This window comes from Panicum virgatum, chromosome 2K (genome assembly GCF_016808335.1).
Source record: "Panicum virgatum strain AP13 chromosome 2K, P.virgatum_v5, whole genome shotgun sequence".
In the NCBI taxonomy this organism is placed as follows: Eukaryota; Viridiplantae; Streptophyta; class Magnoliopsida; order Poales; family Poaceae; genus Panicum; species Panicum virgatum.
This window is the reverse complement of record NC_053137.1, coordinates 66,340,463-66,364,860: the sequence shown is the minus strand read 5'-3', so window position 1 is coordinate 66,364,860 and position 24,398 is coordinate 66,340,463. Positions and strand designations below refer to the sequence as shown.

The window sequence follows — 24,398 nt, the reverse complement described above, 5'->3', positions numbered from 1 at the left end:
GCCATTTCAGAGGGGTGCCAATTTTGCATGCCTTCTACAGGTTGCAGGCAGTGAGCATATGTTTTTTCAAAGGCATCCACAGTGAAACATTTAGCAATGTAATCATCCAATCTGTAGCTGCTGCCACTCCTAAGTTTTGATAGGAGCAAGTTGGAAGGCAGTAATCTTATTCTCCCCTATATATTGAACTTCATCAGAACTATCTCCATCAATATGAATAAGTGTTTTTCCTCCCATTTGCTCTGCAAATTCATTTGTTTCACTACCTCTTGTGTCATCTTCAGCAAGTGCTTCCAATTGCATTGCTACCGATTCAACATACACCTCTGCAACCCCACAGCCTTTAATGCAATTTGACATGGCCAGGCACACACTGTCATCATGTAGCAACCTAAGCCCATCATCGAGGTCTTTACCAGGACGCAACCAATGCAGCAATACATCATCCACAACCACTCCATGATCCTTTAGATGCCCAATAATCTCAGGTAAAGAGATTAAATCCCGCTCTATGTAGGACAATCCTTCAAATCCACCGACGTAATGCATCCTCTTCCCATCAAAGAAAAACTCTCCACCATAATGAAATCTAACAGCAAGTGTGTCCACATCACCCATCTACGAAACAAAAAGGGAACAAAAACCAACTGTAGATCTCAATTTCGAACCCTAATATGAAGAATATGCATGGATCCAGATCAAATAAACAGTAAATAACTGACCTTAGAAGCTTCTTCAATCCTAGCGTATTCTCATCTAGGTGATGCGCCAGATGCTCAGACCTAGGTGGAAGGTTGCAGGAGCGGCGGCGGTTCAGGCGGCCTGTGAAGAGAAAGATAGAGAGGAGAAAACAACAGCGAGATGGAGAGCGGAGAAAGAATGAGAGGATGAAATAGAGGAGCACCGACAGAGAGAGAAAGGGTGGGGTGGGAGGGCGTGGCCAACCGGTGGCTTTTAGAAGACGTCCACGAGTCCGACGTGGACGTCGAGTTCTGACCTGGAGTCCAGCGTGGCTCAAAACCAGACTGCGGGGGAGGCACGGGTTCCCATGTACGGTTTATGTAGTTCAGGGGTGACGGACAAACGGTATCGCAGTTTGGGGTTGATTGTTAGACTCTGACGTGAGATGAGAGGTGTAATGTGGGCTTTTTTCCTTATAAAAATACCCCATTCAAAAATCAAAACCCTGGCTCGAGATCCTCCAGCTTGGCAGGCTCGCTCCGTCGCTCGAGCTCGGCTCGTTGACAGCCCTCCCGGCTACCGCTCAGGGCCTGAGGTTCATCTCCTCCCTCTGTTTCTTACAGCTTTCCCTTCTCTCGGACTCTCTCCTCCCGTGCTCTTCCTTCCCCGGCGGTGACGACTGGGCGAGCGGCGGCACCATTTGTCCTGTCTTTGGCCAGCCCTTTGCCGGCGATGAGCGCATCCTCCAGGTATGCCCGCCCCTTCTCTTTCCTTCTGCTGTGCGAGACGGAGCACCCCAAACCCTAACAAAACTATTTGTATTCGGATCTGAATCCAGTTACAATATATTACTAACTTCGATTTCGTTTGCCAGAATTATCGGGTGTTCTATGCTGGGTCCGCCCCTGAGCAGTATGTTCTAGGGTTGCGCGCGTCTCGATCGTGTATGGAGAAGCAGCCGTATAATATTTTTATTTTTTAGCTATTTTTGTTCTCTCTTCTTGTTCTGGGTCCTGCTCCCGGGTTCTTGGTTTTTTAATGTCAATTGAGAAACCAACCATACTCAGACATTGTTCTTGCGCAATCCTGTTAATTCAATAATCATTCTTCATTTTGACACCCCAGAGTAAGAGAGTAGGAAATATAAGTGTCGAGGTAGTGAAGGGGGAAAAGAATTATTTATACATTTAGGAAAGGTAGCGAGTGAGAATAATTTGTGATCCTGTGAGATTGTGTGTTAAAGGGAGGGTTTGTGAGGGTTGAATTGTGGAATGTCGAAGGCGAAGAACAGTAATGGTTATCTTGGTGTCACCGAGCCGATCTCACTGAGTGGACCGACTGAGAAGGATCTGAAGCAGACAGCTGAGGTCGAAAAGGTTGTTTTTTATATATCAGATAAACCAAAACCCCCTCCATATTTTGTTTTATTTTCCTTAGATTCATGTCATTTTTTAACAGCATGGTTTTGTCTGTGTTGATCAGTACCTTTCAGATGCAGGCCTGTATGAGAGCCAAGAGGAGGCTGTCTCGCGAGAAGAGGTTTTAGGCAAGCTGGACCAGGTTGAACAATTTCCTTGGGTGTCCTAGTTTTGATTATCATTTCCCTAGGCCTATACTGATTTGAAGATTTCAATGTTGTGGCAGACTGTGAAAGCGTGGATTAAGAAGGCTACCAGGATCAGTGGGTATGGAGAGCAATTTGTGCATGAAGCGAATGCAAAGATCTTTACGTTTGGTTCATACCGTCTTGGGGTAATCCACCTTACTCCTTGTCTATTTCTGTTTACAAAAATAAAAAGAATTCATGAATTGCTATTGTGCATTGTACAAGATTATTTTCATTTTTTTTCTAGATTACTATATAGTTATATGTGCCCGGCCTCTGAATGATGCATTGCTAAACATTATGTGTAAGGATTTTCTAATCCATTTTTCATGTGTTCGATCTTATAGTTCAGTTAGGTACTTAGGTTCATATATTTGATTCTTGCTTCAATGATGCTGCATATCTCAGTTGCGTAAAGTACTTGGCTACTTGCTCTGAATTTCTTATTTAATCTTTTATTGTACAGGTACATGGTCCTGGTGCTGACATTGATACACTATGTGTTGGTCCAAGACATGCAACTCGAAATGTAAGAGGGCCTACTTTGAGAACCCAAAAGTTACCGCATCACTATGATGTTGAATGAACCTTCTATTTTCTCCCCACAGGTGTATTTTTTCACGTGGCTTCACGATATGCTAGCTGAGATGCCAGAAGTTTCGGAGCTACATCCAGTCCCAGATGCTCATGTGCCTGTTCTGGGATTCAAAATTAATGGGGTCTCTATTGACCTTCTGTATGCTAACCTTGCTCATGCAGTGATTCCTGAGGTAAGTTTGTTTTACAGCGTTGCTGCTTGAACAAACTTTATATATTGCATGCTGTAATCAGCTTGTACTAATTTTAACAAATGAGTAAATAATTATGCATTCTGAGGAATTAAAGTGTTTTAACTGGAACTTAACATTTAATTTATGTGTTTTTATTGGCTTGTGATTTATCATGTTAACCTTCACGCCTTTGGTTTTGTTGGCAGGTGAATTTTTCCATTATTTATGACATTTGATATGCTCCTAATTATGGTATGTCCTTTGATTTCAGGACCTAGATCTTTCTCAGGACTCGATACTGCATAATGTTGATGAACAGACTGTTCGTAGTCTAAATGGGTGTCGGGTTACTGATCAAATTTTAAAGTTGGTTCCAAACATTCCGGTTTGTGTCCTTACAATACGTGTTTTTGAGGTATATGTTCATAGCGTTTTTCTTGTTGGATTAATATCTTTTGTTTTCTCAATCCAGAGTTTTCGCACAACCTTAAGATTCATAAGATATTGGGGAAAGCGCCGCGGAGTTTACTCAAACGTATGATTCTCATTAAGCTTACTGAATTGACATGTTTATATTACGGTGTCACTCATAAATTATGTACATTTTGTAATGAAGGCTTTGGCATCCTGTCCAGGTTATGGGATTTCTGGGTGGTATAAACTGGGCAATTCTTGTTGGTCGCATCTGTCAACTGTACCCAAATGCATCACCTAGCATGTTGATATCTCGTTTTTTCCGAGTCTACAGCAAATGGAAGTGGCCTAATCCTGTTATGCTTTGCCATATCGAGGAGGGTTCTCTTGGTCTCCCTGTGTGGGATCCAAGAAGAAATTACAGAGACAGGGGCCATCAAATGCCTATTATTACACCAGCTTATCCTTGCATGAATTCCAGCTATAATGTATCTGTTAGTACTAGGTTTGTGATGATCCAAGAATTCACACGAGCTTTTGAGATTTGCCAGGTACATTCTTTCAGTTTCTTTTTGTTTTGTTCTATTTTTAGTTCGACCATGAAACATGAATAGAAAAAAAACTGGAATTTAGGTTATTAATTACCATGATGTTTCTTGTTTTAATTATATGAATATGAATGTATTACTAATAGACATGTGATGTGCTTATCTTAAATTTCTATTTATATAGTTTGATAGTTCATAAACTGTATCTCTTAAAATAACATTGATCCCAGTGCAACATGTGCAAATTTTAGTGAAAGGACTCTTGAGTTTAACTCAGTGCAAACAGCCAAACATTAGGTTAAATGGTAGCTGGTAGTTTAGGATATCATTTTTTTGATCTGATCTGGTGCATATTACTCATATTATAAAGTTGGTTAAATTTTTTATATTCCAATGTAACATTTGCTAACTTTATTCTGTCAGACAGTAACCCATTACTTATGCAGCACCTTTGTAGTAGTTATCAACTTCGGCATGTGCACAGCTTCTTGTCTTTATCATCCATATCTTCAGTACCATACAATTTAGATACCTAGTACCTGGTGGTTGGCTGATTTTATCACTTAACCTAGATCAGCTTATTTGGCTCATTATGCTATCTCATTAATGTTAGGAGTTATTTTTTCCCCTAGGTAATTGGCCATTGAAACTTTTTCCTTATAATAGTGTAATACAGCCAGTGTTCGGATAGAGTACTGGGAGAAAGTTGTTTAACTGTATCAACTAATTGGTCTGTGCTGTACTCTGCCTCAAATTTACTTTAAACTAATTGTAGGCCATTGATGAAGGAAAAACAGACTGGGATGCATTGTTCGAGCCATATCCATTTTTTGAATCATATAAAAATTATCTAGAAGTTAATATCACAGCGAGAAATGAAGGTGACCTCAGGAATTGGAAAGGCTGGGTGGAATCTCGCCTTCGCACTCTTGTATTAAAGGTGAATCAAAGATACATGTCAATCCTTTCAAGAATGTGCACCCTTCTAATGTAGCGTGCCTTTTGCTGCTGATACAGATTGAACGATATTCACATGAGATGATCCTTGCACATCCATATCCCAGAGATTTTTCAGACAAATCAAGGCCACTACATTGCTTTTACTTCATGGGTCTTTGGAGAAAACAGATGGCACAAGCTCAAGAAGCTGAGCAATTTGACATCAGGGGAATCGTAAATGAGTTCAAGAGCAATATTTGTGCGTATCAACACTGGAAAGAAGGAATGGACATTGAAGTGTCCCATGTAAAAAGAAGAGATATCCCTTTGTTCGTTTTTCCTGGCGGAGTGCGTCCTTCTCGTTCTTCTAGAACAGCACTCAAGAACAATCGTACTGGTCCAACGTGTGATGTTTCAGCTGGTCAGGTAGGAAATGTATTGGGCACTGTCAGTATTAGTGATGCTCAGCCTGTACCATATAAAGGCAGCCATACGAAACCAGAACCAGATTATTCTGTCTGCGTTCAGTTGCCGGGAAGTACTTCTGTGTTGCCCACTAGTTTACCAAATAAAGAAGCTTTGAATGGTCATGCTAATTTTCATGCTGAATCTGTTGATAGTGAACATCCAGAACACCAACAGGAAAGTACATTCGCTCCTGCGCATAATGATGTGTGCCATGTAGTCAAGCAACATAACAGTTTTCTGCCTAATTCAAACAATGGTTGGCAGTCATATGGGTTTGGTTCCTCTCTTAACAGTTCACAAAGAGAATGTGCAGACAGTGCTGCAAACAACTTGCTGAGTTTGTCGCCTGCTATTCCAGCCGCACCTGATGAACTTGATGAGCTGACATCTTATCATCAAGTTAAAGATAATCAGAAATCTGTAAATGCGAATCAGAGGCCATCTTTGGAGGGGTGTTCTGAAGATAACTTGGAACAAACATCCTCTCTGAGGCCCCAAGATTCTAATCTTCTTAAGCGCAAAGCCAATGAAGAGCTTGAGGTATTCTCTTTTCTCTTACATGAATATTTTTTTTAGCTACAGATTTTAAAATTATTTCGGATGCTATTATGATCTTGCATTTTTCCCTAAGTTTGGGGTGGCCCAATTTGTTACTGCAAAATAACTTCAAGCATAAAAATCTAAATACAACCCATTTACCTAGTTTCATTTTTCAATTACATGTGGAATATGCCTACATATGCTTTAGAGCCTAAAAGAATGTTGCTGCATAATTGCAGCAGATACTTTTGTTGTACTAGCTTTCTATTTCTAATTGTTCTCCAAGTATTGTGTTTACAATATTCTGATGTGTCCAGCCACATAGAACAAGAAAACTAGGACCTAAGCACCATCTTATAATTTTGTATCAACTGTAATCATTTTGTGTATAGAGAGCAATTGGTCAAGTAGATGAAGTAGCTTCCAGTAAAAAAGAAAAAAATCTTTACATGTTTGCCTGATCTTAGGAAGTTGATATGAACTTATATTTTTTTCTCTGTTTCCATTTAGTTGAACTAGTTTGCCCCAATTTTCTATTACTAAAACAGCATATTGCATCTAGCCCTCTGGTCCTCTCTTCCACAACATTGCACCGCTATGTCCACAAATTTATGAAACCTGGCAAGGAAGGTCCAAATGGGATTTTTAAGTACCTGCCATTTCATGCATCTTAGTACTTTGTAGGCGGTGCTGATGGGGCACCAAAGTTTGTAGAAAAACATTTTCCTCTTGCCTCTAGCTCTAGTCTTCACTACAGCCCTCTTCCATGCCAGAGCTCCTCCTCCTTGGTGCCTAAGCACCCATTGCTCTTCTGCCACTGAGCACTTAAACCACCCCCAACCATGCAGCCATCTCCACCTCACTTGTCAATTGTCATTGCATCTTAGATGGATGAAAGATGAGGAATCTAGCAGAGTAGCATGAGATGAGGCAGTCTTGGTAATACATTGAATCAAGAACAGTGGTTGCATGTTTTCCTGCTGCCCTGTTTCCTCGCTCCACTATATCCATTACCACCATTCCCTGTCGTTTCTGCCGGTCATGTTGCTGGTCTGGTCTCTTTTCTTTTGAATCCTAGAATGCCCACTATTTACTCTTCCAACTGGTTGTAGTCCAGCATCCAACAGGAAAAGCAAGGCCAATGTCACTCCTGGGAGTGAGGTGGTGATTGGCGAGCATGTCATGAAGAGAAAGTGTAAAGGGACTAATCATGGCCCACATGATCACGATGCCATGATAGTAGAAAGCACCACCTTTGGAACTTACTTGCAAATACTTCACGGCTTTGTGGACCAAATGTCTAATTTACTATTTCATGGACCCAAATCAATCCACATCGCAAGTTCACGAAACTTGTGCAATTTACTCTTTTCTCTAAATCATAAATTGTCGTTTTGTATTTCTGCTATTATCTCCGTTGCGCTTTCTTATTAACTGTGCTTGTCCATTTGTTTTGGTGCAACAATAGCCACTTGAGCTTGCTGCCCCATCAGTTGGAGCTGTTCCTGCTTCGACGACCACTGCCCCAAGGAAACCACTTAGGTACTTAGTGCACTCTCTGAATTATTATTACTTCTCTGCGTGAACATTTCCTCCGAAAAATTATCGGATTTTCCTAGTGTGATATCACACACTAAAATGAAATTCCTTGTTAATTTCTTTTGAAGATTGAGGTTGACAACTTTGGCAAAACTGAAGTCACCTGAAGGAAGTTCCTGAATCCAATTGCTCAGGAGCCGACATGTGGAGAAAATGTGTTTTGCCTTGTATTGAATTGAAGCACAAGGTTCCGTGGAAGCACATGGCTGTGAATGAGTTCAAGCGGAGTAATTTGTGTATATTCTTTAGTTGAGCTGTTAGCATAGATGTACTACTTTGTTATGCTTGTGGTGCAATGGAACTGACAAATGATGTGAAACCGCAATGGTTATCATCTTTGTGCCTTTTGTTTCTCAGTTAATTTGAAGTATATAAAACATATCAATTTATCATGTTTGTTTGCGAGCCGGGGACCCCTGTTACTTCCCGTCTAGCTCTCTTCCTGCTGGGGCGAAAAGTGTCTGATATTCGAAGCAAAATTTTTAGTAATATCATATTTTCATTGGTAGTAATATAAATTTTGACCTGCAGCATGAGCTGGTCCAGTCTCTATGAAGCAAAACACCTCTCATCACTATGAGTAAAGGAACAAACCTTTCAAAAAAAAGAATATGGAACGAAGCTTGAATTCTAATCGATTGGATAATATGAACTCCATTTATCTCTTTTATATTGAAAAATTCGTCATCATCGTCTCCCGCGTGGAGTCTATTCATAGCACATGCGACTAGAAATCATACTATCACATTTGATTATTTTAGATAATATTTTCTCTAAAATATTTTTATTTCTTTCAGAATTATTTCTATCTCTAGATATTTTTGGAACAATTTTATTTGTGCCAGAATAATTTTAATCTTTAGAATATTTTTATCTTTCTTGGAATATTTTATTTTATTCTAGAATAATTTCTGTTAATTTTAACGAATCTGTGCAATAATATAGCGTCTACTCGCACGTGCGATGAATAGACACACCCGTCTCCTGTCCTTCCAATCTCATTTGATTGTAATCGACTGAACTCTAATCAATTCCAAGAAAGTAGTAAAAGCTAAAATAATCGAGAAAGCTTAAACCCATGGGAAAACCTAGTAGCTTGCTTCAAACAGAACAAACCCCAAAAGCTGAAGAGGGACTCTATGACTGACAGGTGGGTCCAACAACGTACAGACCCACATGCCAGTCAACCAGCGCAACCGGTTCCTCTGCGGTTAGTGCAGAGGCACAGGCACTCCCGTGGCTCGATCACTCACTCGGTCACTCCTAAATCCCCGCTGCCGCCGCCCGCTGGAGCACCGGGAAACGCAACCATGCCGCTCCCAAACCCAACCGGCGGCGACCCCGCCGCGCGCCCGCAGCTGCACGCTGGGCCGCGCGTGGAGCTGGAGCTCCTGCTCCCGCCCGGCGGCGCGGCGCCGTTCGACCTGGCGGCGGCCGTGTGCAGCCACGGGCTGTTCATGATGGCGCCCAACCGGTGGGACCCCGCCGCCCGAGCGCTCGTGCGCCCGCTCCGCCTCGCTTCCGACCGCTCCGTGTCCCTCCTCGCCCGCGTCTCCGCCCACCCAGCACGTCCGGGCACCGCGCTCCTCGTCGCCGTCGAGGGCGCGGGTGTTCTCTCCTCGCTCGACCAGGACTACATCCTCGTAAGCACTTTCAACGGATCGAGCTTCTGTTAGGGTTTGGTCGTCGCCGAAGCGACACGCGCTGGTTGGTCTGATTCCTGGCTTCGCCCGCAGGAGCAAGTGCGGCGCATGCTGCGGTTGTCGGAGGAGGACGGGGCGGCGGTGGCGGAGTTCCAGGCGATGCACGCGGCGGCGCGGGAGGCGGGGTTCGGGCGCATCTTCCGCTCGCCCACGCTGTTCGAGGACATGGTCAAGTGCATCCTCCTCTGCAATTGCCAGTTAAGTCTTAGCCTGCTTTTCCTTTGTTTCATACTTGTCTGTGTGTGCTGTGGTAGAAACAGGTTGGGTGATTGGATCTTCAGTCTCACCCAAGGGTAAAACTTGATAATACCTTTGAGGTCGACGATTTCATGTGTTATACTGCTAAGATAAGGGCCAAATTGTTTATATTTGCGCTTCAACAGTTGAAATGAATTGGGGCTAGCTTCATGTTGCCTTCCGCGGCGACACATTGTCGACGGTTAGTTTTTACTGAATTATCTGGGCAAAGTCAAATACAATGATGAAATCATGTGCGGTAGAAGTGCAAATTTCATCTAGTAATTTTAATTCCATTTGCAAGATAGCTTATACAACTGTGCTGTCCTACTGCAGATGGGCAAGAACATTGTCAATGGCTACTGCACTGTGTGAGCTTCAGTTGGAGCTGCGACGTTCATCCAGTATTGAAGATTTTCAGTCAAGGACACCGCCCATTAGGGAACCTGAAAGGAAGCACAGGAAGAGGCAGTGTGTTCGTGTTAAGCTAGAAACAAGATTTGCAGAGGATAAGTTGGAGGGTTTAACACTGCCAAGTGGCACTAGCAATGATTCAACACAATCAGAAACAAATGAAGATTTGTCTAGTTTACACTCAGCTGCAAGTGGAACAGGCAGTAAATGTGATTCCTTGCCGTCCTTCAATACTTCTGAGCTTAGTTTGAACAATGTTCCTGGCCTGGAAGACTGCATTGGTGATTTCCCTACACCAGAAGAATTGGCAAATCTTGACGAGGACCTTTTAGCCAAGCGCTGCAGTCTTGGATATCGAGCAAAGAGAATTGTAATGCTTGCACGGGGCATTGTAGAAGGGAAGGTAAGCCTACAAAAACTTGAAGAGACGTGTAAAATATCTGTACCTGCTGCAGAAGAGTTATCTACTATCGAATCCACCTATGAGAGACTGAATATTGAGTTATCTGCGATCTCTGGATTTGGCCCTTTTACCCGTGCCAATGTGCTCATGTGTATGGGCTTTAACCACACGATCCCAGCTGATACAGAGACAATTAGGCATTTGAAACAGGTATTTCGCCAGCCTGGAACCTTTGCATTTTGAGATTTCATAGCCAATTTATTCAATATTGACCTGTACTATGTCTGTAATTTGTTGCAGATTCATAAAAGACCAAGTACTGTCAGTTCTGTTCATAAGGAATTAGATAAAATCTATGGCAAGTATTCACCATTCCAGTTCTTGGCATACTGGTATATCCTTTTCCGATGCTCGATAGTGTATGTTTTAGGCTATAATATGTTTCTGAGGTGCATCTGTCACCGCCATTGCTTATTTTTGGTCTGAAACAGGTTTGAGTTATGGAGCTTCTACGACAAGCAGTTTGGGAAGATTAGTGATATGGAACCATCCAACTACAGGTTATTCACTGCAAGCAACTTGAAGAAAGCAAAAAAAAAAAAAAAAGAAGCAAGCAGGACTGGATAGCTACAGGCAATTTTGTAAATGTGATCAGGACAACATAGTAGATGTTTTTGTGATCGTAGTAGCTAGCTGCCCACTAACCTATTTATTGCGCGGTTCAATGTGAACAGAATATTATTTCAATCTCCGTGAATGATTGAAATACAGAAACAAGCATTTTGGTGGCATACAGCTACTTTGACTGATTGCTTGTTGCAACTTTTCTTTTTTCTGTTGCCACAAGTCTATGCAAGATATTTCAGTTAAACTTTTGTGGTTGTAATTTAGACCATAGCTTTTTGTAGATTACCAAACGCCATAAAAGTTTCATGGAAAAAATCCCATCTACAAGAACAATGAGCACAAAACATAGTCTGATCTGGTCCATTCACAACTAAGTTCCAATGTACTCTTTTTTTTTTTTGTCTTCTTTCCTTTTTCGTTCCCCTCAGCTGGGGTCTAAATCTTATTATTGGTTAAGTGGGCATTTATACATCAAGGTACCTCAAATGACTGTACCTCCTTAGCACTACTGTCCCTTCCTTTGGTACAGTATTGATCCAATCAAAACTGCCAATCCAGCTATTGCAATTGTCAAGAGTAGATGTTTGCGTTGTGAACCATGAGCAGCCGGTCGCACTGGCTTTGGTACTGGCTGCTCTGCTGCTTCTGGGGCTCCATCACTGAAATTCGTAAGCTCAGAAGGTAAGCTTGATTTTCTCACCACATGCATTTTATTAGTTGCTACTTGCTACAGCAGTAGGAAAAGCATGATGCAGACCAATCAATGTATATGCCAATGATGCTTCGAGCATCGGATTAAGGGCTCACTAAGCTAGCATAAGACATGACTCACTTATATAGTTATATTGCTGAAAAAGTTTTGATGGTTAAACATTACCAAGTGAACTGTTATAAATAGCAACAATCACCCCGTTCGGCTGGTGGGGTGGGGGCTGCTTCCGGCTGGTGCGGGCTGCTGCTGCCGTTCGGCTGCTAGGCTGCTAGGAGGGGGAGGTGCGGCTGCTAGGCTGCTGCGCGCTGGTCGCTGCTGCTGGCTGCTGCTGCGAGCAGCCCCCACCCCACCAGCCGAACGGGGTGAATCTAGATGCCATTTTTATTGAAGATTGAATGAAATGGTAGGCATCAGTTAGAACTTAGAAGCTTACCTTGAAAATTCTGCAGCAGTATTTGAGCTCGTATGGAACTGGAGTTCATGTCCAATCCATTCACGAAGTCTGATGTACTTCCCGCAAGGTTGACAATATTCTGTTCGATTCCCACATACATCCTGTGCCGCATACACATAGTTAGAACACAGAGAACTATATCTGAAATTACATTCCAGATGTGGGATATATCCATACCTGATGCTCAAGAAGATCAACTGCAGGTAGTTCAAACTCACAATATTGGCATGCGAGCATCCTTTGCGGGCATTGTATGCTTGTATGAAGATCCCATAGCTCACGTTCTATTGTGCATTTGCACAGGGAGCAATTCATCTATATTCATAATAAGATTAGTATTGCAGATGCTTAAGTCATAAATTTAGAGATGTAAAAAGAAGCCAGGAAGGTGTGCCTGTATTGCCATCTCTTTCCTAAGCAGTGTTCTAAAAAACGTTTTTAAACGTCGTTTAATCTTGATTAAACGCTGAACGGTGGCCAAGCGTTGCGTTTAATCAGTTGCGTTTAATCACAACACACGTTTAATCATGTTCAATCTACGTTTAATCACAAAAAACTCTAAACCATAGGCAAGCGTTCGCCTAGCGTCTAGCATTTTTTAGAACCTTGTTCCTAAGTTTAGACTTAGTGGTTAAAAGGACTCCTTCATTTGTTTATCCTAAGTGGTTACAAAAAAATATGTTCTCCACTTAATGAAATGAAATGCCCATGCATTTTAGAGAAAAAGAAACAAAAATTATGTTGCCTGTCACGTTCATATGAAGAAACGGGCATGATCGTAAAACAATTGCATCTTTTGCTGTCACACTGATTATAACATATATATGCATTCTTGTAATATTGCAGCTTCGTAAGATCCGAAGCTGAACTATGAAAGTTTTGTGTCTCAGTCTCTTGACACAAGACTTGACTTCAGCAGTACTATGAACTGACAGTTAAAATGATTAGGAGACTCTAAACAATGCAATGAGAAGCTCGAAATTTGGAAACGTACTGGAGCATGGCTCTCATCGTAGTGTTCATCCATGAGCTTCCTTGGAACCATATCTCCGCAATGCTCGCACTTCTGAAGATTCCGAGCACAGTGCGCGCTGTGCAATGCGATGTTTGAAGATGGAATTTCCCGCTGACTATTAGAATAAACAGAGAATATAGTTAACATTCGACATACAAAATCCCATCTGATTAAAAAGCATGCAGAGAACCCAATGCACATCCAGAAATACATCCCAGACACTCTGCTAATCATGCTAGACACGCTGGTAAAATGACCTATATTTACATGTGTCTGGTTGGTTTACAGTTTTCAGAAGGAATTTCACAGAGCAAAGCTACCGGCCGTGTTGTCTTTTCGAAGAAAAAAAGTTACCATGTCGCATTGCATATAATAATAATTAAAAAAACAAGCCCGAGATACCGCTAAAACTAAACGGTCACGCAATTAATCAAAAAAAAAAATCCACGATCCCAATCCTATCATGACTTCGTCGCCATCGAAGGGGTTGATGTATGGCGGGTAAGCGGAGGCACCGCGAAGGAAGCTGAGGCATCGGGGGACGTTTCGTCACCACTTACCAGTGCGCGCAGGTGGAGGAGGTGATGGCGGGGTCGGAGTCCGCGGCCGCCATGGCTCAGTAGCTAGTGCAGACGGATTGAGCGCCGCCGAGATCCAAGCCGCCAGGCCGAGGCGGGCGGAGCTGAGCCAAGCCAATAGAGGTCGCGTCGAATCGGGGAACTCTGGTGAGCCAGGGGGCGGAGGAGAGGAGGGGAACACGGGAAGGGCGGCCGGAGACGAGAGGCCGGGGCGGCGGAAGCGGAAGAGGTCTCCAAGCCGGAAAGGAGAGGGGCTTTCCTGTGGCGGACCCGGAGGCGAGCCGTCGGCCGGATCACGGGACCCACCTGTCAGTTCTGGATGGCGGGCCAGCTGCAGAGTTGGACGGTTGGGTTTGACCCGGTGGAGCAGCACAGTTGGGCTCGACCTGATGCGCAGTGGGCTGTTTCGACGTCTTTTTTATTTTTATATTTTTAAAAAACATTTTTTACATAAATATATTTTCAATTTCACAATTTACAGTTTTGTACCCCTACCGCCCGGCAGGAGGGCGGTAGGGGGCCTGCCGCCCGGCAGGGGGGCGGCAGGGACTTATATATAAATAAATAAAAATTTATTTGTGCGGAGGTCCTTGGCGGAAGCCTGCGCCCCCCTGCCGCCCAGTGGAGTGGTTTTTGGCGGGAGCCTGTCGCCCCCCTGCCGGGCGGTAGGGGTATAAAACTGTAAATTATGAAATTAAAAATATATTTCTGTAAAAAATGTTTTTGAAAAATATAAAAATAAAAAAGACGCGCTGTTTCGTTGGACCGGAACGAGCTATAGTTTGTTGGCATCATGGGCCTAACGCGTTAAATTTGTTGGAAGGCACGCTTTAGTGGGCTCTGGTCCATTCGTTCTCTGGACCATTCGTTCTTTTCCCCAATCCTCACTGGGTTGGCAACAGAGCCGGAGTGGTAAGTGTGTTTCCCTTCTCTTGTTTTCCAGTCGAAACTGAGCTCTTTCTAACTGCCTGCTCGATTCTTCACGATAACGATAGCTGAGTACACAGATATTAGAAATTATGATTGGAAGTTTGGAACATACGGATCTCACGGCGATTCAACGCGAATTCATAGCAAAAGAATTCAAATTGGCACGCGAATCACGAGATCAGGAGTGCTTCCCCTCAAACTCTGACCAGAAAGTGAGAACCTGCCAACTTGTCGCCCCCACTGCACCCAGCCCACAACCGAATTCACCTTGGACTCCGATCCCAAGCCACCACCACAGGGCCAGTGCGCGTGCGCCCGAAGGCCAAAGCCATCCCATCCCATCGCATCCCCAGGCCACGACGTCGACGCGAAGCACAGCTTCACAAATGGCGTCGTCGTCGTCGCCGCCGCCGCCGCCTTCGGACGGCCGGCGGAGACGGTAAAGCGCGCACGCGTCGTGACTCGTGAGCGTCTTGCCCCCCTTCAGGCTTCAGTTTCCTCCCCACCCCCCACTGGCGGTGGCAGGAGGAGGCTGACGGGCCGCCCACTCGCGGCCCGGGCTTTGTTCTCATCGGGATATCTATCGCGTGGATGGTGAGATCCCACTCAACTTTTTCCACTGCCAATCCTTCACCGCCATGGGTGCGTTCCTTAGCGGTCACTGCTACTACGTGCCACGAGCCATCCCCATCGCCATCGACCTCTTCTTTCCTCGGCGCGTCGTCTCGCTTTAATTTGCAGCCATGGTTTTCTGTTCTCAGTGACTTGCGACTGAAATTTTCCCCGTTTGGAGTCAGGGATCCTTTCCTGTTCACCCAAGGCACCCAACTGAGTCATCTGAAAGTTTTTGCGAGGGTATTATCATCAGCAGGTTGTAGCTTGAGCTTGAGAAGAAGGTATGGTCGATGCATCGCCGTGGTACTGTGTGATCCGTTAGGGTTGTCAAGGTCCGATTGGTGACGCTTTACTGGCCACTAATTAGCAGGCTTTGTTGACGTTTCACGAAAGCTGATTACTCTGTCTCAACCAACTGACACAGCCTGGCTCCGGGCACTGGGAGAGCAGGCACGGAAACCATCTCACTCCCTGAACCTGCCGAGCTCGTACGCAAGCCAGCAAGTGCCTGCAGTGGCCGGCCAATGACCCCCTCATGCGTTTCAGGTGGTGGATGGATGGATGGATGGATGGTTCCTCCTGCGACGGGCATGAAACAGTTCAGAGCCCTTGTCCTGCAAGCACCAACTTGTTTTTGTCTCTGACGGATTCAGAATTCAGAGAGTTCAGAACACACCTACCAAGTCACCAACCGCTGCTCCCAATCCACATATATAGCTAAAAAAAAATCGAAATGTTTGTTCTCGCCTGCATTGTATATCCACTGTAATTGATTCTTTTATTGAGTATGTATGCACAGCAAGCTCAGACTCTAAATTTTCCATGGATCACAGGTACAGGACAGACACAAAACTAATGCAAAGAATTGTCAGGTAAAGTCAGTAGAACCAAAGGGGGGGGGGGGGGGGAAAGAGGAGGTGAAAAAACTATAGCAGGTGGTGATGTCCATTCAGCTGTTTGTTGGTTAATTAAGCCGGTCAAACTGTTTGATCACATCACACGGATGCTCTCGGCCGCCGCCGCCTGCCGGCGGCCAGGTACTGGTGAGCCCTGACCAGCTCCTCCCTGAAGCGCGCCAGGTCCAGCCGGACGTTCTGGCGATCCAGGTAGACCTTCTTGGTCACATCCCAACCGCTCTGCGCGACGCCGGCGGGGTCCGTCAGGACGGGGTCGCCGGTGGGGTACTCGCGGGAGAGCGAGCTCTCCTCGGGGAGGATCTTGTAGCCGACGTAGCGCAGGCCGAGCCGCGCCGCCGGCTCGCCGTAGTAGGCGCCGGCGGCCCAGTCCGTGCCGAGGGGCACCACCTGGATGAACACCTTGCCGGGGCGCATGAAGAGGAAGTGCGTCATGGCCGCGCCGTGGACGCCCACCATGGCGTCGCTGGCGTTGAGCTCCCGGTATATCTTGCACAGCTCGGTGGTGCGGTCGGGGCGGATCACGCGCACGTCGAAGCCCACGTCCGCGGCCAGCGCCGCCACGTCCGCCTCGTTCTCGATCACGCGGGAGCCGGTCCGCGACACGATCACCAGCCTCGGCCTGTCCTGGAGAGAGGTGTGCCTCGGCGGCGCGAGCTGCGCGCGGGGAACGGTGCGGCGGCGGTGGCGCTTGCGAGCCGCGCGGCGCTCCAGGCGCTCCAGGAACTCGATGCGGCCGCGGTAGGCGTCGTCGAGGAGCCTGCGGAAGTCGCCGATGCTCTTGCCCTCGGGCGTCTTCGCTGGGTCAACGGTCAGCTCGCCGTGGATGCGGAGGCCGGCGATCACCTCGGGGAAGCAGTGGACGCGGCGGTCGGCAGTGAAGTCGATCGGCGGGAACGCCGAGAGCTGGGACACGACGTCGCCGTACTTGGTGATCCACCAGTCGTGGTACTCGAGGATCACGAACACCACCCGGCGCCGGAGGTGGTTCGCCGTGACGAACAGCGGCAGGATGCCGTCGTTGAACTCGTGGTACACGTTCCCGGTGTACCCGCCGGTGGAGAACAGCACGGCCGGCACGTCGTGGCGCACGTCGCACCGCGCGGCTTCGCCGGGGGAGACGCGGCGCAGGCGCACCTCGTCGATCGTCGCCATGACGTTCGCCTCCCACTTGCGCGTGTACGGCCGTATCCGCTCCTCCTCCGCCGTCGAGTTGCCGGACACGAGCTGGAACGACGCGCTCGCCGAGTGCATGCGCAAATCGCCCCTCGCGAAGCAGATGTCCGCGCGCTCCGACGAGCGGTCGCAGCAGAGGCTATCGTTGCCCACGGCCAAGCACGGCCCGGACACCCCGCGCCGCGCCGCCGTGGCCGCCGCCGCCTCCGCCCCGCCGTCGTCGGTGTGCACGAAGGAGAGGAAGGACACCGGCGCCACGAACAGCGTGCCGACGCAGAGCAAGGAGAGCAGGAGCATGGCCAATATGCGCCGCAGGCTGAGCGCCTTGGACTGCACCGTCTTGCCGCTCTTGCCACCGCCGCCGCCGCCGCCACCGTAGTCCTGGTAGTAGTACATGACCCGGCGGCCAGCGCCCTTGGCCTGAGACACCTTGCATGCCACCTCCTGCTCGGGCTCGCCCTTCCTGAACTGCAAGATGTAGATTCTGTGCTGTTGCTGCTGCTGCTGTTGCACCATGGTCGCTAGAGAGAGAAGAGAGAGGTCTCGGAGCACTGAGAGAAGAGGAGCGGGAAGAGAAAGAGAGAGAGGTATAAATAAATGGCTCAGCTGAAGCGTATAGAAAACTAGTGACGGTTAGAGGTTGGACTATGCTACAGAAACCCAGCCAGCACCCAGCAGTGATGGAACAAACATCTTTGAGAAGCATTCGGTGGGTCCTTTGATTGGCACCTAGACTAAAATGCACAATACCTGCACAAAGGATTCCTTACACAACAATAAACATTCACTGTAAAGTCTAAATCAACAATAAATCAAGTCATATCATCTTGTTTCACATCATATTTTTTTTAGAAAAAGGAAACTTTATTAATTTCAAGTTTGATACATCGAGAGGGTACATCGCCTTGAAATATTCCTGGCCTCTGTCCCATCATATAAATCAAATCCCGTGTGATTTGCAATAGTATCTGAATGAGATACATTGCCGCCGCGATTGCTTCTATAGAAAAAAAATACGTGTCTAACAAATTGTAGCGTGTGGATTTATTATAAAAATACTAGTATGTAAAGCCTCTTTCGAAACAAACTGAGAAATCATAACGCGCATGAGGACTTGCTATAGATACTATCTTCATTTTTTTTACAACAGATACAGCTAAGAAATCATGGCGTGTACAATAAATTGTAACGTATACTTGTCTCTTTTGATAAACTGCTCGGTCATAGACAACTCATATATATTGTGAAACAATAGGCGGCGATAATCGGAAAGTGAGCTTTTGAAGGTGGTACATCTCTTAAGTACATAACTGAAACCATTTTCTCTAAATTTAAAAAGATCAAGACATACACGGATATTTCCCGTAGTAGCAACTTAAAGATAGTTTATTATATAGCCATATCTTCTTAGTATACATATGACTTTTTGAATCTAACTCTAACATATGTATTGTCGCTTCTTAAGGAAAACGGTAGTACGATATCGCGTCGTGTGGCATTTGTTATGATGTATATTTGATACTTCAGTAATTGGCAATCCGTGTATAACAAAGATCAAGCAAGATAATTGTTGAAAGGATAAGCCATTATGATATTAGTCTTTCCCTTACACAAGAAGTGTTTGCATGATTGCATTTAAATGGGTAAATTTAGCTTTAAACTCCTATATAATAGCAACGAATTCTAGTAAAAATGACAATTATATCTCTTTTGCAAAGATACATACAACTAAACATAACGATATACAAGAGTTTTGCTATAACATACTGGAATATGTGCCTCTTCTTAAAAGAACTAATAAAAAGTTGCGATGTGTTGCCATATGTTGTTGCATATAATTGAGAGGGGAAAAAATAGTCACATTAGGTTGCTCAGTCACATGAGAAATCAAGTATGTGAAAATGTTGAGTTAATAAATCAGGTATTACCCTTCTAAGCTATACAAATAAGTGAAATAACTACTCGAAGAGAATCTGTAACATATCAGGCACTAAATGTAAATAAGCAAATCAAGCCGTGTCATCCTAGATCTCCCGTAAAGTAAACTAAAAGCGCGGGGCTAATCTAAGGATAAATCCTTTTAACATGAAGTTACTTGTAGAGGTAAGAAACTACGGTGTCCAGATCTTTGTTGTAATATGATACTACTGTGCATATTGTCGCTTCATAAGAAGAAACACAACTAATAAGAAACTGTGACGTATGTGGAATTTAATTCATTATAAGTAACTTGAGTCTTGTTTACTTGTCTTGAGTCAGACTGCTTGGTCACAGCGACAACTCAGTTACAGAAGACATTGAGGACGTTGATGGTTGAAATTTTACTGCAGTGAGATGAGATTCAGTCCGCATTAATTTTACTGCAGTGAGATGAGATTCAGGCATTCAGCTTGAGCCCCTTCTAGATCACACCCCATAAACCCCATGTAAACGCAAAAAAAACGTTACATTGAATATTTCGACACATGTATGGAGTACTAAATGAAGTCTATTTACAAAACTTTTTGCATGGATGGGCTGTAAATCGCGAGACGAATCTAATGAGCCTACTTAACCCATGATTTGCAACAGTGATGCTACAGTAACCATACGCTAATTATTCATTAATCATGGATTAATTAGCATCATTAGATTCGTCTCGCGATTTACAACCCATCTGTGCAAAAAATTTTATAAATAGATTTTATTTAGTACTTCAAATTAACAAGATTTCAACGCAAAATTTTTTGCGCGTGGAACTAAACACGGCCTGAACTTGCAAAGCTAGGCTGTGTTTAGATCTGTAAAATGATGGTAAAAAAGTCACATCGGACACTGTAGCACTTTTCGTTTGTTTGTAATAATTATTGTCCTACCATGACCTAACTAGGCTCAAAAGATTCGTCTCGCCGTGTACATCAAAACTATGTAATGTTTTTTATTTATCTATATTTAATGCTCCATGCATAAAGTAAAAAATTTGATGTGATAGGTAAATAGTGAAGTTTGGAGAGAGAAATTTTAGAACTAAACACAGCTATGGTGTTGTACGAAAATTTTGCCTTGCTTGCTTTGGAGATTGGGGCCTTCGGGGTGAGTCTGAGTTGGCATATGCCAGCCAGGCTGGAGGGTGGTTTGAACATTGGGGTTGGGTCCACTTGGAAGTATTTTTTTGAGGGGCACCAAAGCCATCTCAATTTGATTTGACCAAGCAACCCATCAATTTCATGTTCGTCTCAAAAGCAACACCATGACGAGAAAATACATTGGGCCCGTTAAAAAACAACAGAAATACGGCAAACAATAGAGGAGGGGTACATTGGGGGCATATTTCCAGTTCCAGATGATCATGATGTAAGCTGTAATTAAGAAGGCGGGTCTTGAGTAACATCACACTAGCTAGCTAGCATCTATCACTACAATAATAGACACGGTACTTGCGCAGCAAGATGCTTTAAGAACGGGATTACAAGTATGTTTAGTGCCTAGTACCACTGATCCTATGGAGCAATCAATTCTTGATGCTGGCCGGTTCCTCGAGACAAACTCAAGCACCTACCTCTGCACAGTAATACTCCCTACGTTCCAAATTATTGGTCATTCTGACTTTTCTAGATATAAGACTGAGTACTCGATAGTAAATGCAAAGTTACTCCAAACTATTGAACTAGCTAAAATATTGGAATATTTGCAACTGACGCGGTAAAAGAATTTTCCCCTGGTTTATACGGGATTCCTCTGCTGCAAACACCAAACAGGTCCAAAATAACGAGTGGTGTGCCGTATGGATCGAGCTTGCATTGGATTATTGGAAATGGAGACCTAGCTAGCTGATCAGGACAAGCGAACAGTTCGGTCTTTCGTCTACATGGGGTGAGCCTGCGTTTGACTTGTTAAGTGTCCTCTAATGCGAGCTTTTGGAGAAAGAAAGCAACAGATCAGTACACTTTCCGTGAGCTAGCTTTCTGATGCAGGCTCATAATATTGTATCGCTCCTATGATGCTGACAAACCAAGTAGCAGTCCGTGCCACTTTCTGCTCGATCCTACTACTAGCCGGGTAATCAAATGTTAAACCAGTGCGTTTGCAAAAGGAACATCTGCAAATGTGGCCGCATGTGTTTAGTGAATGGCAATTTTGAAGAGGAACAAAAAAGATAAAGAGTGCAAACCAGCAGTGTGATGAGGGCCGTGTAAACTACTTTGATTTCAGGATTTCTTGACCAGAAAAAAAAAACAATGGTGTCACGCCAAAGCAAGTAGTTCAACGCCAACAAAAGTCTAAAGGCTTGTAAAGCAAATTATAGAACAAATCAAAGTGACATGAGGAATCAGTCCTTTAACACGTAGATATGAAAGGTATGTGATGTGAAGCAGGTGTTCACCTAATAACCGGTTAGAACACCACTGGAGTAGGTGAAACGCAGGGTCGGTACTTACCTACCAACACAGACATCGAAACAGGATCCTTCTCCTCTCATCACATCAAAAGAGATCAAAACAAATCAGACTTTTTTAATTGGTTAATTAATTGTCCATATAAATCAAAGACTGGCCGGGCCGGGTTAGTTAGGGTCATAGGAGGGCGGCCGTTGGTTATTGTCCATGGCACTACCTTAGTTAGGCCACCAAGCTTCTTTTTTTTTTTTTTGAAGGTAAGGCCACCAAGCTATAGCAGCTAGCAAGAAAGAGACCAAGCTCTGTTTTTTTCCCAGAGCGAAGAAGAAAGAGACCGAGCTTTGCCTGCATTAGCTGGCCCCGTGCTGCCGTGCACCAGGAGAGGCTGAAGCCTGTGACGGGGTTGCGAAGAGAGATGCTTCAAGCGTGCGATGAGAAGGCGCGACAAGGACGGGCGCCGCGGGGGTGGTCGTGTGTCGTGTGTGACAGAGGCGTAGAGCTCAAGATGGCCGCAGGGGACGCCGACGGCGACGGCGACAGCGACGGCTGGGGGTTCCCTTCTTGACCCGCGCCGCCCGTGCCCTCGCCGGCTGTCCGTTGGCGCGTCGCTGCGGCGGCGTGGCGTGCGCAGACCGCCGCCACGGCCGTCGCTTTTCGGATGCACGGCCGTGAGAAAGAAAAGGACGATGAATATTTGTTTTTTTTTAAAAGACGATGGATAAACGAAAATTTAAAATTGCCCGGTCTGTGGTCTGTGGCCTGTGCTACACGTTCCCGCGGCTGCTGCTGCTGCCTGCGATCATCGCATTTAGTAATGGCGCGGCCTTGTTTTGACGAGGCAGCGGCACGCGGAGACGGGGCTCTTTCACGACGGCGGCTACTGAAACAAGCGAGCAGAGACCAGAGAACTCGTCAGAAATGCCTTCCTGTTTCTGACCGGTGCTACTACGTACATGGACGATGCCGAGCTGGCACGCACGCACCTCGACCTCATCAGGTGTGTGCGTACTCCAGCGACGAGCCACGTCGCTGTACCGTGCGGATTGCTCCTGACCAATTCTCAAAGCTGGTCTCGGCTGACACGTCATATCGAAATCCGCACAGTCCACCTGGGCCCACATGTCAGTGTCATTCAGCGACGGTTTCTTGCAAATCCCATGGATCACCTGATGATTTTTTTTCTATTGGTTTTTTTTTCACTCCTATCTGGTCATCTGATGCATTCTCTCGTCGCCGGTGCTGCTTTGATTTCCGGTTGCTTCTGGAATGAAGGAAGCTACTGGCCAGCACGGAAAAAGAAAATCGAGTGGGAGTTGCGTGGGAGCGCGTGGATAAGGGGGGAGCCTTCCGATGGATGCCTCGCTGGATCCCGGCGGTCGCTCGTGCTTGTTGCTCAGCTCCGCCGCCGCACGCCATCGCTGCACCCTGGCGTGGTAGTGAAGTTTTTTTTTGGGTGGCGGTAAAATCCTTGCGGGAACCACCGTGACGGGAGGGGGTAAACGAAAACGACCCTGGGTCACACACGCTGGCTTCACCGGCCGGTCTGGCTCCGATCCAGAGTACGTACGTGTTCGCCACGTTGAAAACCTCCAATCTCACGTCTAGCAGTTTCGCTTTCACCGACAGGAATTACAAGGCCCGTGCTAGCTCGGTTGGGTAGGTTTCACTTTTGGCTGTATTGTGCTTGTGGAAAAATAACAAGAAAAATGCGAGAGATTGATCCCACCATGCATGGTATATCCATTGTGTAATTTGTCCCATGCTTGACACCCGAGATTTTTTGTAAAAAAAATAACAAAAGTGCCATTTCAGCGGAGAAAAATTCCGACATTCCATTTTTTTTAATGGTCACCGGGGGGGGGATCCCCACCTAAATGCATTGATATAGAGGTCGGGCCGAAGCCCGTCCATCAATAGATACAAAGGTTGTGGCAGAACTAGGTGCACGACAAGTTGTTTATTGGTTTGCTAAGATGGTGAAATCGGTTTCGTCGTTACCCCGTCTCTCCGCTCTAGTCCATCCTCGCACACCACTATATTAGCCAATGGGGAAAAATAGTTGTAGTCTTTCAAAAAAATAGTTGTAGCCTCTCCATCGTGCGCGTAGAGGTACAGCCAGAGCCATCTACCACATACCACTATGGCAAGTAATTAAGTTAACCATCCTGTCCCAATCTAATGTGAACCTACTCAAAAAGTCAGACAAAAAAATTATTGATCGCGGTTAGGAACGCAACGCTAACAATGATGCTAATTGCTAACGCTTTGGAGAGAAAATAAATAAAAAAGATAACACTCGTGAACCCGTTAGTAAACCTATTAACAACTAACCCCTTGACATGACACGACCTCTGATCGGCCGGTGCGAGAATGACATGGCATCAACTAGGCAGCCGCCCAAGGCCAGCCCTGGAGGATAAGCTACCGCGCGGCCGGCCGCGGGCGAGTGCGTGGGCGCGTGACAACGATGCAGCGTCAGGCGCGGGGGCTCCTTTCCTTTCCTTTCCTTTCCCTCTCGCCGCTGGCCGCCCGCCGAAGCCGCGGCCGCGCGCCCCACGGGACGAGGTGGTGTCACGGGCCGACCGGCCTGCGGCATGGATCGCCAGGCCCCCAATGATGGCCGTGCGATCGCGACGGGTCGCGCGAGAGGGCCGGCCCGGCCGGGACGCCGTCGCCGCC

General features: G+C 45.7%; 4 protein-coding genes across 13 annotated transcripts; 2 read left to right on the top strand and 2 right to left on the bottom strand.

Moving 5' to 3' along the window:
- The first annotated feature begins 1,186 nt into the window (after positions 1-1,186).
- On the top strand, positions 1,187-7,961 carry LOC120694730 (nuclear poly(A) polymerase 1-like). Of its 2 annotated transcripts, none has more exons than XM_039977950.1 (13): positions 1,187-1,430; positions 1,556-2,057; positions 2,164-2,241; positions 2,326-2,433; positions 2,754-2,816; positions 2,896-3,057; positions 3,329-3,442; positions 3,530-3,592; positions 3,693-4,022; positions 4,795-4,959; positions 5,037-5,966; positions 7,435-7,508; positions 7,634-7,961. In XM_039977950.1, exons 2-13 carry the CDS (start codon positions 1,953-1,955, stop codon positions 7,683-7,685), a joined length of 2,244 nt encoding a protein of 747 aa, XP_039833884.1. In that variant the 5' UTR covers positions 1,187-1,430; positions 1,556-1,952; the 3' UTR covers positions 7,686-7,961. The 2 variants fall into 2 exon arrangements, with proteins under 2 accessions (XP_039833884.1, XP_039833885.1); XM_039977951.1 differs by having other exon boundaries at positions 1,190-1,430; positions 2,174-2,241.
- Positions 7,962-8,813: 852 nt separating this feature from the next.
- LOC120694728 lies at positions 8,814-11,124 on the top strand. Its single transcript, XM_039977944.1, has 5 exons — positions 8,814-9,208; positions 9,302-9,465; positions 9,842-10,532; positions 10,623-10,714; positions 10,814-11,124. Exons 1-5 carry the CDS (start codon positions 8,876-8,878, stop codon positions 10,947-10,949), a joined length of 1,416 nt encoding a protein of 471 aa, XP_039833878.1. The 5' UTR covers positions 8,814-8,875; the 3' UTR covers positions 10,950-11,124.
- LOC120694729 (XIAP-associated factor 1-like) lies at positions 9,679-14,006 on the bottom strand. 9 transcript variants are annotated; one of them, XR_005683606.1, is made up of 7 exons: positions 13,691-14,006; positions 13,110-13,245; positions 12,293-12,430; positions 12,095-12,216; positions 11,430-11,608; positions 10,366-10,500; positions 9,679-10,265 (listed from the first exon to the last, which is right to left on the bottom strand). XR_005683606.1 is itself a non-coding variant. In XM_039977947.1 (6 exons), the coding sequence occupies exons 1-5, from the start codon at positions 13,741-13,743 to the stop codon at positions 11,455-11,457; spliced, it is 603 nt and encodes a 200-aa protein (XP_039833881.1). In that variant the 5' UTR covers positions 13,744-14,006; the 3' UTR covers positions 9,679-10,328; positions 11,430-11,454. The 9 variants fall into 9 exon arrangements, 5 of the variants coding, with proteins under 5 accessions (XP_039833881.1, XP_039833880.1, XP_039833879.1 ...); XR_005683607.1 differs by having other exon boundaries at positions 11,445-11,608; XR_005683608.1 differs by lacking the exon at positions 10,366-10,500 and having other exon boundaries at positions 9,679-9,951; positions 10,106-10,209; positions 11,445-11,608.
- A 1,999-nt stretch (positions 14,007-16,005) lies between these two features.
- LOC120694727 (xylan glycosyltransferase MUCI21-like) lies at positions 16,006-17,953 on the bottom strand. Its single transcript, XM_039977942.1, has one exon. The coding sequence runs from the start codon at positions 17,857-17,859 to the stop codon at positions 16,249-16,251; it is 1,611 nt and encodes a 536-aa protein (XP_039833876.1). The 5' UTR covers positions 17,860-17,953; the 3' UTR covers positions 16,006-16,248.
- Between the last annotated feature and the right edge of the window lie 6,445 nt (positions 17,954-24,398).